At 35.8% G+C, this 14,350-nt stretch overlaps 1 protein-coding gene across 5 annotated transcripts in view; it reads right to left on the bottom strand.

Annotated features, from left to right (window-relative positions):
- Fam83b (family with sequence similarity 83 member B) overlaps positions 1-14,350 on the bottom strand; it is an 82,273-nt gene that overhangs the window by 14,355 nt on the left and 53,568 nt on the right. For 4 of the 5 annotated variants that reach the window (XM_074081879.1, XM_074081880.1, XM_074081882.1 and 1 more), the window contains one exon: positions 507-671. In XM_074081879.1, the coding sequence (XP_073937980.1) occupies positions 507-671 (165 nt within the window). Of the gene's footprint in view, positions 1-506; positions 672-4,062; positions 6,228-14,350 lie in introns of those variants that run through there. The other variant, XM_074081883.1, reaches the window with a different exon arrangement.

Genomic DNA, 14,350 nt, shown 5'->3' on the forward strand with positions numbered 1-14,350 from the left:
AATATTTACTTGAAGTAAACTTTCAAAACACATTAAAAAATCCATGAAAAGAAAACGTACCCTAAGTTAAATACTCAAAGAAAACAACCACTTGTTTTAGCACCGCTTAAACAGGAGATCTTTACATCTGCACAGAATGGTTTCATAAGACAACTAGGACTCCACTGAGAAATCCTTTGGGATTGTATTAACATGAAGAAAAATTAACTAAAATTATAATCTGTCTTCCTTTCACAAGACAAAAATAGCTGAAAACACTCTGAAGGATTTTGGCACATTAACACCTGTTGAGTCACAGAGTCACCACCCAGGCAATTCTACAGCCTTCATGAAGAGGTGCATGACTGGCAATTCTGAAAGCACAGGGAACCCTGTGACCAATCAATCCTATCCCACCTTCCAATGTTCACATACTTGGCTTTTGGACCAGTCCTCCCTAACATGACTTAAACTTGACTGAGATGAAAAGAGTACACAAAATATTTGAGGAAAAACAGAATTCTTACCCTGAGTCGTTGTATTTGACAACCCTGTTTCTCAGTCATATTTAGAAAATGGTTGAAATTTGACTCGTCAAGCAAAATGTACACAGAGATCCCTCTAGTTGAAGCCTCCACGATTTCTTTGAAAATGTCCACATCTGTAAATATATCCATCACTAAAGCAATCACCTGTTAGGAGTGTGAAAAAAAATAGGTAATAGAGAAAGATTAACAAATTGCTTAGTTTCAGTGAAAATTGAAGAAAACACAAAGGAACTGAATATACGAATATATACAAATGTATACACAAATACTTATGCTGTTCTAAAATATAAGATAAAATACATTTAAAATGAGCAAAACCATATACATGCCTATTTGTATCACTAAGCAATTTTCCTATTAGCTTTAAGTTAAAGGGAATCTGAATTTCAGTAGAATTTTTAGTGAAGGGCAAATCCAAATTACATATGGCAAAGTTATATGTATGGCAGACATAGGAAACAGTGTGGAAATCAGTTTTATAGTATTTCTTGGGAGATATTCTCAAGGAAATGTAGAATTCAGGGATTTGTTTTTAAGAATAAAGTCTTGGATAACTGGAACAGAGAAAAAAATCTTTTTGAGATGGAACCATCTATAAGAAAAGATGAAAGATGAAGAAAGGAAGGGTATAAGAGAGCTTAAAAACCAAAAAATTTAACATATATGCCAAGAATTAGCTCATCAGACACTATCAACAAAAGAAAAAGTGGACAAAAAAAGTCAGTATATTATAAAGAAAGCACCCCCTCAAGGAGGCCTGTAAAATGGAATGAGTCTATTCTGATTGTTGGAACCAGAACTATTGGGGACTTTGAGAAGCAATGAGAATGAAGCAATGCTGAAGAAACAGAAATCATTTAATTCACTGGCTGTCCATGTACCTGTTTATCGTCCATTTACAATGCGACAGAAATGGAAACAAAATTCCTGATCTTGTAAAGCTTACATTCTCCAGGGAAGGCACAGATAGAAAGGGGAAAAAAAGTAGATTATGCAGTAAGTTATCAGATAAGGGTTTTTGGGGAAAAAGAGAAGGATAAGGAGGTCTTGATATCCTGGAGTTGAGAGGAAGAGGGGGGATGGGGGTTTGGGAACAAATCTCCTTGAGACTATGTCCTCTTTGACAGAATAGAAGTTACCCACATGGGCATCTCAGGGAACAGTGCTCCAGGCAGGGAGGAGCCAAGGTTCTGCTGTGGCACATTCAAGGAACAGACAAGGGGTTTGGGGTATGGCTCAAATGGTAGAGTGTCTATGCCTAGCAAGTGTGAAGTTCTGAGTTCAAACTCCAGTGCCACAAGACAGGGAGAGAAAGAGAGAGAGAGACCAAAGGAAGGAAGAAGGGAGAGTAGGGAGGGAGGAAGGGAGAAAGCGAGGGAGGAAGGGAGAAAGGAAGGGAGGAAGGAAGGAAGGAAGGAAGAGAGGACGTGGTAGTGAATTGACAAAGGATGGGGGAATATAGTGCCTTGAAAGCTGAAGGCATTACAGAGATGATGGTTATTTTTGTTTTTTAATAGGATTGTAAGCAATAGGAGAGTTTTCAGATGAAGTAATAATAGGTCTATGTTTTAAAAGGACTGTTCTGGTTACTGTATTAAGAACAGACTTTAAGAATGAGAGCAAGGCTGGAAACAGGAAGGCCAGTGAGAACTGCCAGTGCAATAAAATGTGAGTCAGGAAGAAAGAGAGGATAAATAGAAAAGAAGACCAAAGACTGAGCCTTGGGATGGTCCAGTGTTAAAAGATCTAATACAAGAGAAAGCACCAGCAAAGGAGTCTGAGGAAACAAAGAGAGGACGACATCCTGAAATCCAAGCAGGACAGTGTATCAAGGAAGGTCAAATCCTACTGTTGTCTAACGTACTTTAGTGAGAAAGCCTTATTGGAAGGCATTGAAGAGAGAATGGGAGGGTGGACACTGGCTTGAACAGGTGTAGACAACTGCTTTTGTCTATAGCAGGAAGCAGAGATACAGAGCAGCAGTACAGGTAAAGCTGGGTAAAGAGAAGATGTACTTCATTATCATTTTGTTTGTTTTAAGGTGAGAGAAATAACAATATGTCTTTATGCTCCTGAAATTCCACAGTATTCAGTATTCTCTCTGCTACAGCAGTGACAATTGATGATACAAGAGAAGGTAGGCGGTGATGTGGGAAGGGAGAATCTCTCCTCACCAGCATCTCTTTGAGTAGCAACAAAGGATAAAATCCAGTGCAGAAGTAAACAAATGACAGCACTGGCAGTAAGAACCAGGAAAGGGTTGTCTATAACATGAAACCAGGGCAAGAGCAGATGAGATGATGGTACCCCGAAAGTTCTCTTGAGAATGGATTTTCTCAGTGTAGTGGGAAGCAAGGTCTTCAACTGAGAGGGAGGATGCAGGAAGACATTTTAGAAGATCAAGGACAAGGGCATTACAAAGTCATCTAGAGGTCAGAAAAGGAAATAAGCTAAAGAAATATGGTATGATAGCTGGTTAGCATTGAGGACTCATAAGGCCATAAACTGGATATGGGACCAGTTGACATGATTGTGCTAATTTTCTATTCCTCAATCTTGCTCAGCTGCAGGGAGTTCAATTTAACCATGGCAATTGCCTGGCCGTGAGAGTATCCCAAACTAGGGAGGGCAAATGAATGGATGGTGTTCATAGGGTGAAGTGGCTGAAATGACAGACTGGGATTTAAGTTGGATATAGAGGGGGAGAGGATGTTGGGAAGGCAGGAGTCAGTGACATGGGGATGAAATCAATGAATTGGTGGTCTTTCTGGGGTTAAAGAAAAACTAGATGTAAAGGAATTTTTGCAAATGGTAAGTTTAAGATGCATCTTATCTTTCAACATACATGCTAATGTGGTTTCAGATGAAAATTTCTTTGCCTTACTTTTGCTTCACGTTATAACAGACAGAACAAAATGAGTCATGAATTGATCATTGTTGAAGCTGGTTGTTTCCATAAACTGTAATCTCTACTTTTGAAACTTTCCATAACACAAAATTTTTAAAAATTAAAAGGACAGAAATATTTGATACTAGCAGATACCAGATTTATCAAGCCACAGATAAAAACAGAGGAGGTAGTCAGTTGGGGATATAAGGAATAGTTTGCTGCATGTTCTAGGCCATGACACTTTCAAGGATATGACTGAAAGTCAGCAACCAACTTTTATTAAGAGAAGATTATGAGAGGAGAAGGACAAGGAACTGGTCTTTAGAAATCTCTCTCATGTGTTTACTTAAATTGCAAGGAGTTGAGTAGTCCTGGAAGCGGTGATAGAAAGCTTGGTCCAAAGTGGAATGACCTGCACAACAGCACAACACCTCAGGATAACTTAATATGTTAGATACTGACCAAATCATGGGAAATATTAAATCATTTTCATTTGCTCTAAGACAATGGTTAAGCAAAATACTGGAGCATGTTCAAATTAGATCAGTTAGTTCTTCAAACTAGCTGTGAAAGGTACTTCAGTTAGACTGACCATAGGAATAACACTTTGTGTCTTTCTAGTGGCATCTCTCATAGCTTTCTTACCTATGAATTGGTATGAGGTGACAGAAGAAGAGAGAAGCTGAGGAAAACAATCTCACATACGTCTTGACAATGTTCTTCATAACATCACTATGTGAATTCAAGTCACATCCACAATTTTTAATTTAATGTCTTTTATGCATTAGTGAGAGGTGTGATGGGGCACTAAGATAAAGAAAAATTCATTCATTCTAATATAACTGCTAAAGTGTATGTATAGCACCATCTGACACTGACTTTTTTTTTTTAACCAGAAAGAATTTTTTAAAATAAAGTAACAAGTCTATACCACACTGGTAATCTTTAACCATTATACCTAAGAATCCATTTTTAATTTACCAGGTAGAAACGTAATAAATTTTAGACTTTGGAATAAGCAAAAACACACTATAAGGATACATAAAGGTTTTGTTTGCAAAATGTAACTGAAGTCACTCAGCCAGTTTTCGTCTTTCTTTTTTACACTCAATCAGGATCCACGAGACTAGATGCTACATCTTCAACCAGTTTAGCTGAGGTAACCAAGTCGGGTGCTACTCAGGGCCACTGTTTTCTTGCATGCTCACTCAATGTGTTGACAGTTATTTAAGATCTACAGAAAGTTTCAGCAGTGCCAATAAGGAAGAATAAAATATAGTAGCTCTTTTTTGTGGTGGGTTACATTCTGGGTAAAGAAGAAATGAGGCATGTCAAATCTGATCTCAAATTATTACATGCGCAGCTAGTTATTTAAGTCACACTGGGCTACAGAAAGAACCATGGTAACTATATAATCAGAGAAAAGGCTTTTAGCTGATTAGAAAAAGCTTTTCCAAAGGTACATCAACAGATCATATGTCAATACAGAAACCAGCTCTATAAAGTGATACCCATTAAACGACCATGATTACCCTCTTCTACTTAAATTCTTCTCTTGATTCTACACGATTTTATTATTACATTATAAATTGAAAATATTAACAAATAGGTGCATTTGTCAAAAAAAATCACAGTTAGAAGGTTTTTAAAAAGATATCCCAGGTCATTTTTAAGATTTGAGTGAAATTTCACATCTTTTAATAGTTTCAGAACACCTGACTTAAGGTTATTGGCTTGTACTTACCTTTCTCAGTTTAGTACAAAATTTTTCTAAAGTGGCCCAGACACTGGAGCTCACTCTGAATTAAAATAATATAAACACTGTCAATAAATATTGGTAAGTTCATATTCATGACACGATTTAATGCCAATCAAGAGAGAACATAATCAGGTGTTAAGCAGATGCTGTAACAGTAACTCAGTGAGGGAAAACCTCAGTCTGTATGTGCATGCTTGTTGGAGGTAGGTACAGAAGAAACAGACAACAGAGTTTCAAGGATAAGCCTTAAAGTGACAGCAAAGATTATTTTTCATCAATCTAAGTAGGAAGACTATCATCATAAAGATTCAAAGACAAGAATAAAGATGGTGGAAATATTTCAACAAATGTTCACTGAGCTAGTGAAAGGTACACAGGATGACCACGCTTATGAGCATGGGTAAAGGTAGTTAGGATTTACGTACATCTCGGAGAATCTTGAACACCTGATTTATGTTTACATTTGATCAGCAGAGCCACATAACTTCTGAAAAAGAGAACATCAGGTCAGCACAGTGCATTAGGAAAATGTGTGGGATGGCCACAAGGATACTGAAAATATCTAAGTTCTACTGAGTCACAGTACTGGAAAGGACTGTGAAGCTTCCTTGATGACTTTTGTTGTGATGCTCATATTTATAAATGCACTGGAATCCTGTAACAAATGTGGTAAAAACCAGTGATAAGAAAATTGAAAACAACTGGAACTTCATGACAAATTTGATAGAAAAATGTTCATCCTGAGGCTGACATTGAGTCCCTGCCTTTTCTTGGAATTAGGTTTCAGTTCTTTATTTGTGAGTCTTATGTTATTTCCCCTTTGCAATCTATTAGGATACAAAACTATTAGCAGTGTGCTTTTGTATAACCTAGATGCTTAATGAAATGTAGGTGTACCGTGGATTAATGTTCTGTAGTAACACTGTCATTATCATGTTCAAAATGGAGCACTGTACCATTTATGCTTCATTTGAAGGGGTTCAGACATCCTTGGTAACTGAATAGAGACAGGAGGATATATTTTTTTCCAACAGAAGAAAAACTAATAAGGAGTTCATTTTTAAAAAAAAAATAAGATTAACGGACCTTTATAATAACTGTATTCATAATAAAATTGAACACAACTGGAAAACTTTTAAGCATTGAGTAATAGAAATAAAAGGAAATGATCACTTAAAGGATATATATTTTTAAGTCTGTAAAAACCTGTCAAAAATAATGTGCTAAATGGATTTAAAAAAAAAACAAAGAAAGAGGCTGATATGACAAATAAGTGTCTTTGATCCTAATTTTTGTGCAGCCTAAGTAAGAATTAATAACTGTAACTATATATCAAACAGTTTGGCCTGCCACAAATTAAGTGATTTGGGGAGAAGTCACTGAAATGGTGCTCTATATAATAAATCAATTAAGCCAGAGAAGATTTTGCATGTACAAGGTTCCAAAATTCTATCTTGCAATAACTATTCTTCACTCCTGCTTATCTTGGTTTAAATGAGTAGGAAGAATTTCTAGCTGTACTAGAGAGCTTTGTTTTCATACACTAAAACATGAGAACTGAGTCACACTAAATATCTTAGGAACTTAGCATTCAAAACTAATTTATATATTACAACCAAAACTTGATACCTATAAGCCAAATTATCTAGAATTTGTAAATAACTAGATCTCACTACTCTTTAACATTAGACTGAAAGGTACATAGCTTATGAAAATCTGAACAGCTACCACTTCTTGAGAGTGGGGAAAAATTCTAGGGTGTTATGCTAAAGGACAAGAGGAGATATGAACTGGAGTGTCTGCTCAGTGCTATGACAACAGCGCTAATTTATAGGGATGTATGGCAATTCTTCCCCAAATTCTTTGCATGATATCACACATTCCAAATTACTTAACTAACATAGAAATGAATTTTTCTTTTACCTTTGTCCTAGTTAAGCAAACTTCCATATCAGTTCTGTGCAGGTTGGAATCTCTGCTTTTGAAAATAACTTTTTGTCTAGCAAGAAAGCCTAAAAAGAATTATGAAGAATGAAAAGGAGAAGGCCGACATGAAATGGCAAACAGGAACCATAGTCCTTTTACCAATTTTAATAATTCAGTCATCCTACATGTTTCAGTTCTTCTACCAAAGTGACTTTTGCTGAAACACAGCCTGTCCTGTCCCCAGCTTGTGTGTACTGATCTCCATGGTGGTAGGAGATGTATACAAAGGAAGCAGTGATGGAAAGATCAAGACTGCTCTTCCTGTCTTACACCAGGATAATCTAGCTGTGTTATCAGAGTCTACCTCACAGACTCACAGAGGGAGTTCTGTGGAGGTTTCACTGTTTGAGATCTGGAAGGGAAAAGAAGGGGCATCAAAGCAGATTCTGTCCAAACAAAGTTACAAAATTTAAACTGGAATGGATGAAAAATTTAAGTGTAAGATACAACACAATGAAATGTCCAGAAGGAAACACGGGGTAAATGCTTGGGTACAAGAATTTTTTGGATAAAACCCTGAATGTATAGGAAAATGAAAATATAGGCAAAAGGCATTATAGCAAACTAAAAGCTTTTATCAACAAAGGAAGCAGGCAAGTGAGGAAACAACCTACAGAACAGAAGAAAAATTTTCAAACTATGCACCTGACAAAGGTTGACATCCAGAATATGTAAGGACTAAAAAACTAACTAGCAAAATATTAAATAACCTGATTTTTAAAACAGGAAATTAAACTAAATAACCATTTCTCAGAAAAAAAAAAAAGAAATACAAGTGGTCAATGGGTACAGGAAGGAAAATGCTGTGTCACTTATGATCAGAAGAATTCAAGTCAAAACCACAACGATGTGTCATCTCACCCCAGCAAGAATCACGATCATCAAAAAGATGAAAGATAACAAGTGCTGGTGAGAACGTGGAGAACGGTAAACTCTTGCACATGTGGGTGGAAATGTGAATTAGTACAGCCATTACGAAAAACAGTATGGCGGTTTTTAAAAAATTAAAAATAGATCTACACGATGATCCAGCAATCCCACCACCAGATACGTATACAAAGGAAATGAAATCAGTCTGTCAAAAGGACATCACACTGCCATGTTTATTGCAGCACTATTCACAACAGTCATGCAGCCATGAAGCCCTGAGTTCAAATCCCAATACCACCAAAAATAAATAAATACAATAGCCAAGCAGTAGAAAACTCCTAAGAGTCTACAAACTAATAAATGGCTAGAAGGAAATGTAGTATATATCACACAACAGAATATTATTCAATCATTAAAAAATAAAGTCATGTCATTTGCAACAATATGGAAGGAACCAGAGATCCTTATGTTAAGTGAAGTAAGTCAAACATGGAAAGCCAAGCACCAGATGATTTCACTCTATGTGAAACCTAAAACACTGACCTCACGAAAGTTGAGAGTAATAACAGTTGTCAAGGGCTGGGAGGGAGGTAGAAGGGAGGAGGGGACCCTGGAAGGTTGATCAATGAGTGATAAGTTGCAGTTAGATTAGGAGGAGGAATTTCTGGTATGGCATTTCATAGAAGGATGGCTACAGACAGGGACTACGTGCTCTACACTTTAAGAAGCTAAAATAATGAAGTGATAAATGTTTACGCTGATTGCTCAATGTATAAAACCATCACTTGTAACCCCATTAGTCTGAACATTTTTGTGTTTTTTAGTATCAGCTAAGATAAATTAATTAAAAATAAAGATTCTTGCTGTATCATTACCAAACTAGGAATGCCAGTCTTTTCAGAAGTGCTGCTACAAAGAGTCAGGACCACATTTTAGTTAAATTCTAGCAACACTCATAAAAATAGGAAAAAGTGAAGCTTGGATAGTCACTCAAAACTAATTATAGACTTCAGCAGGAAACCATGACATGTTAATAATTTTTCAAAGATAATATGCTAGTGTAATTTAATATTGCAAGACATATAGACAGGTATACATAGAGTAGGATTACATCAGTGGGAATGAAGTTATGCATCAAAATGTCATATTGGTGTATGATTTTTAATTTCATTTTCAGTTTTATTATTAAAGTTGTCAAACTTACCTATGGAAAAGTTGAATATGTCTATAACCCATTATCAATATTATTAAATATTAAAATTTGTGATATTTTATTTAATTTTATAGACATATGTTGTATAACTTGGTATCAAAATTTAAAGTAAAAACTAAGATAAATTTGATTGTGGCTGTATTTTTCAACCACTGTAAGGACAAAGGCACAGAGGGAATACATAACGCAACTTCTAAGACAAAAGACTTTTGTTTTTCTTTTAAGTGGCCAGAAGCCATTCATTAAAAGTAATAAGCATTTCTCTATTTAATTTCCTAATAGCTTGCTCTTAACCTTTCAATTTTGCATTATAATTGTATGTGTAATTGGTTATTCTCACTAGTGATATTTAAAAGAAAACTTATTATGGAGAAAATGAATGTACTATAATAACTATTATTTTAAATCAGTAATAGAACCAGTTTTCATTAATCATATATATAAGCATGGTAGTAAAATGAGAAATGATTAAAGAATTAATTCAAATATGGGAAGAGGCCATTGGGAAGAGAAGACTTAAAAGTGCAAGTTCTTAGAACATCATCTTAAAGTTAATTGAAGACTTTCTCTTAAAACCTCTGTGTTGGATTAAAACATATCTGATCGTTCTGAATGCATGTAATGCAATTATTGGGTTAGACAGAGTTTTCCATAATTAACGTTACATAACTGGAGTGTATTTGTTCAGTTATACCTAGCTTCTGAGGTAAGTATTCGTGACACACATCAGATGTTCAATAAATATTTGTTTGGATGCAATGTTTGCATGTTCTCAAGGAACAGAGACATTCACTCATAGAACAAGTGTCACAAATGTGACACTTGCAATAAAATTACAACCAAACTACTCTAAGGGAACAATTGCTTCTAATGTGTGTCATCGGTACCTGGAGCCTATAGTGTGACACCTCCTTATATGTTTTAATGAGAGAAATAAAAATTCCTTCTAAGTCTTAGAACACAAAGTCCTTTAGCAGAGAGGATGGGACATACAAGATGTGACAATCACCAAATGAATGAGAGTAACATACACAAAGTAGATATTTCAGTAGAATAAGGCAGCTGCTTAGTAATACAGAGGAAAAAAAAGTATAATTACCAATGCAAACAGTTCCATGTTCATCTAAGTACTGTCCAGAAGGGAGAATGGACATCCAAAGGCATGAACTTGATCTTCCTGGAATACCAGTCAGGTATACTTGGTTTAATAATAGCATCTGAGCTAGGTATATTTTAAACATCATAGGAGTTCTTATTCTGATTTTATCAACTTTGCATATAGCTTCAAAGAGCCAGCTAGAAAACAGATCTTTTGGGACACCGAGCCCTGACAAATGGCAATGTAAAATGACTTTTTTGTCAGCCGACAGTGTTCCAAGCTCAGTCAATATGTGGATTTTTTTATTTTGTGGTACTAGTTTGAACTCAGGACCCTTGTACATGCTAGACAGGCATCTACTTCTTGAGCCACACATCAAACCTTTTTGAACAGAAGAACTCACATTTATGCCTGGCCAACCTAGAACCGTGGTGCTCACAGTCTCTGCCGCCTGAGTAGTTATGATTACAGGCGGGAGCCACCACATCCAAACTAAGTTTTTAAATCTTAAATCTAAGGTCAGAATGTAGATCTCAGAAAATTGGCTAAGGTCAATTTTTCCTGAAACCTCAAGGAAGACAGGCTTTTCTCGGTGACAAAATCATCCTTGGACCTGGGACAGCTATTATTTGAACTTTAGTGATATGAAGGGGTATGAGCCATGAAGAGAGGAGTGAAGGACCCTACAGGAAGAAAGTGAAAACGGGAGGAAAACTGTAGAATAGTGCATGAAGAAGGACTGGAACTAAGTAACAGGAACTGAAGCTTTAGGGAAGCTAGAGGCAGAGCAGTGCCGAAGCTAGGAGGCCCATTTTTGTTGGAAGTGGAATTTTGTTAAGGAAGGTTATCAAGGAAGCTAGAAAGTTTATAATGGTAAATTTGGACCAGGTTATAGAGGGGCATCTTTTGATGACAAGTTAACTGTGAATTCCATGAGGCACAACAGGACACCATTTAAAAAGGAACACTTGTTCATTCCTATTATTGCCTATATTCTCTCTTCAACAAAATTAGAAATAAGGGCAAAATAGTTTCTGCTGGGTATTGAGGGGGTGGGTGGGGAGAGGGAGGGGGTGGAGTGGGTGGTAAGGGAGGGGGTGGGGGCAGGGGGGAGAAATGACCCAAGCCTTGTATGCACATGTGAATAATAAAACAATTAAAAATAAATAAATAAATAAAAACTTTATTGCCAAAGAATTGCTTGATTAAAGCAACGCTAAAGGTTAATGTGTTTGTGCACATAGGATGAGTTAGAAGACCTCAGAACAAGTAGAGGAATGAGGATCTGTGAGTCCTAATGCAGCACAAAATCCCAATGTGGTAACAGGACAAAAGTAAAATAAAGCTGGAAAGGGTGACTTGACAAGACTCTTCAGCTGACTGACTGAAGAACAACAGAGAAAGGCTAAACAGCATTGGCCAGGGTTTAGAGACCTATGATACACAGCAAAGTATTTTACCATTACAGGAAAACCTAAAATTCAAAACTACTGTTTTGTTTCGTGTAGAAGGAAAGTCATCAGACTAGGCCAAAGTGTTATAAAAGTTGGATATTCTTCCTTTCTTCCTACCTATCAATCCATCCATTCAACCACCCATCCACCCACTTAACTATGTCTGTTTTTTTTGTTAACTACTGAAACTTCAGGGATTTTAGGTATATAGAAAGGGTAGTTAGTCACCAAAAGGAAAAGGTGGGAGAGAGGTAATCTGTTTGATGGTTAAGATCTCAGTGGTGTGAAAATGAGATGGGTTAAGCTCAGGAAGAAGAGTGTTTCAGAATCAAGTTATACAAATGTGCCAAGATTATCTGGAAGTAGAAAATAGGTGGTCAAAATACAGTTGAGGCAAAAGGATGTTGAGGTGGACTCTGGATTTAGGGATTCTTCAGGCTGATAGAGAGGTAGGTTCCAACCACAGTGACTAAGCAACATCCAAAGACTGAGTGATAGATCAGAGGAACAAAGAGAGACCAGGAACCAGCATGATGGGAAAATTTAAGCCCAATGGGTTTTCAGTAAGCTTTAAGGGTGAGGCAGAATGTAAGTGCAGGTTCAAAACATATATAAAAAAAATAGGCTATTTTTATATTGTTGTGAAGCTTTGTAATATGTAAAATAACTTAAGGTTTGTCCCTTCCTAAGGCAATGCTATGTGATACGTATGTTACGAATAAATTCTAACTCTTCACAATACCTTGCTAATCTTAATAGGAAAACTCTAGCTGTTTCTTCTGTTTGAAAAACACCTAGAATGTTTTTGATAAATGAATACCCAACCACTACCTAAAAGAAGAAAAAAAGACATGAAAACTTACAGATTACAAGTTAAAAAAGGACATATCAACCACACACAGTATTTGGACTGGGCCTAATTTAGTCTTCAGCAAAAGATTACAGAGACACTCCAACAATTGGAAATTTCAACACTGATTTATTGATAACATTAATGACTTTCAGGTGTTTATGTCTGATAATTACATGTTGGTGATGTTTTCAATCATGCTGAAACAGTTCAGACAAAATAAAATTATTTGGTTTGTGAGATTCGTTTTCATGAAAATTAACCATAAAATGATTTTAAAAAATTTATGTTGACTTTAACTAAATATACTCTCAACAACTAAAACAAAAGACAAAATAAAACTTTCTATTAGTTGTTTAAGATACTGAATCACTTACATGGGAAATAATTACTGTGACCTCAAATATAAACAGCTAAATAATCTGTCATAAAAACAATCCAACATACTACATGGTAAAAGAATGAGTACGATTGACATTTTATGTTAATTTCCATTTGAATAAGAAACTTAAATAAATGTAAAAGGGTTTCATGAAAGTCATGAAATATTCACATAACAGTTCTACATTTACTGTGATACTTTCATTCATCTGTGCCCAGTAGTCAGTTTGCAGGTATTTAATCTTCCCCTTGTGTCTCTCTACTACTCCTCTTTCCTCTCTTGGATTGTTTTCACACCAGTAGCTTTTGTAAATTATGTGTTATTTTTCACTGTGCAGCCTGGAACTTGGAAGACAGCTCACCATTGGTGGTAGGGAGCAATGGTCCTACAAGCTGAGAAGTATGGGAGGTAATTTTTGGGAGACTATCAAGCTGAACTTAACATTCTTAGCCATGGAATTTAGAATAGTAACTGAATGACATTCCCTAACACAGTTCAGGGTTCTGAAGGATTTGAATACCAATGCATTTACTCTGTACAGACAAACAAGACATAAACACAATAATATTGTCTTCTCTTCTAGTGGCTGAAAGTTGCTGCTTTTGCAGCTTCTGTTCTCAAGTCTTCAAAAATATTATTAAAATCTCACTGTCAAAATATTTTTTTCTGTTGCAAAGATTATAAAATTTATTTACTTTCCTAAGTCAGGTTCATACAAAGGAACTTAGTGTTCTGGTCTAAAAGTCTGATTTTTTTTACCACATACTTTAAAGCTAAAAATTGACTGTATCAAAATTGAGATTGTCCATTTAAGAAGCATAAATAACATTTACTATAAATGTTTCCATTGGATTACACCAAATTTTTATCTGTAAAACTAAAAGAAGCTCCATCTCCTCACGTATCACCTCTCATTGATATCCTAAATTCATATGATACTTGAAAATAAAATACACATCAAAAAATGTGTCCTGGAGCAGACAGTTACACTTCATGAAAGTTAATGGTAAAAGAGGAAGAGAATAAGATGAGGAGAAAGTCTATATAAAAATTCTCTTGGAGCAATTCGTTAAATTTGGTTAGAAAGTCAAAGTGTAAAACAGCATTTGAGAACCTACTCAAATTCCAAGCATTTCCAAAGGCTGAAAAACTCCATCTTTCATACATAAGGACACAGATAACATTACAAAGATACATCCATTCTGACAAAGAAGACTCCAGTTGGAATTTCAATTTGGTCAAGTAAAGTACTTTCGAGACAATTTTAATATGCCTATGATTTAGGTTACTAAAGACTTCATTTTTTGGAAAAAAATCAAA

The sequence above is a fragment of the Castor canadensis genome, chromosome 8 (genome assembly GCF_047511655.1).
Source record: "Castor canadensis chromosome 8, mCasCan1.hap1v2, whole genome shotgun sequence".
Lineage (NCBI taxonomy): Eukaryota > Metazoa > Chordata > Mammalia > Rodentia > Castoridae > Castor > Castor canadensis.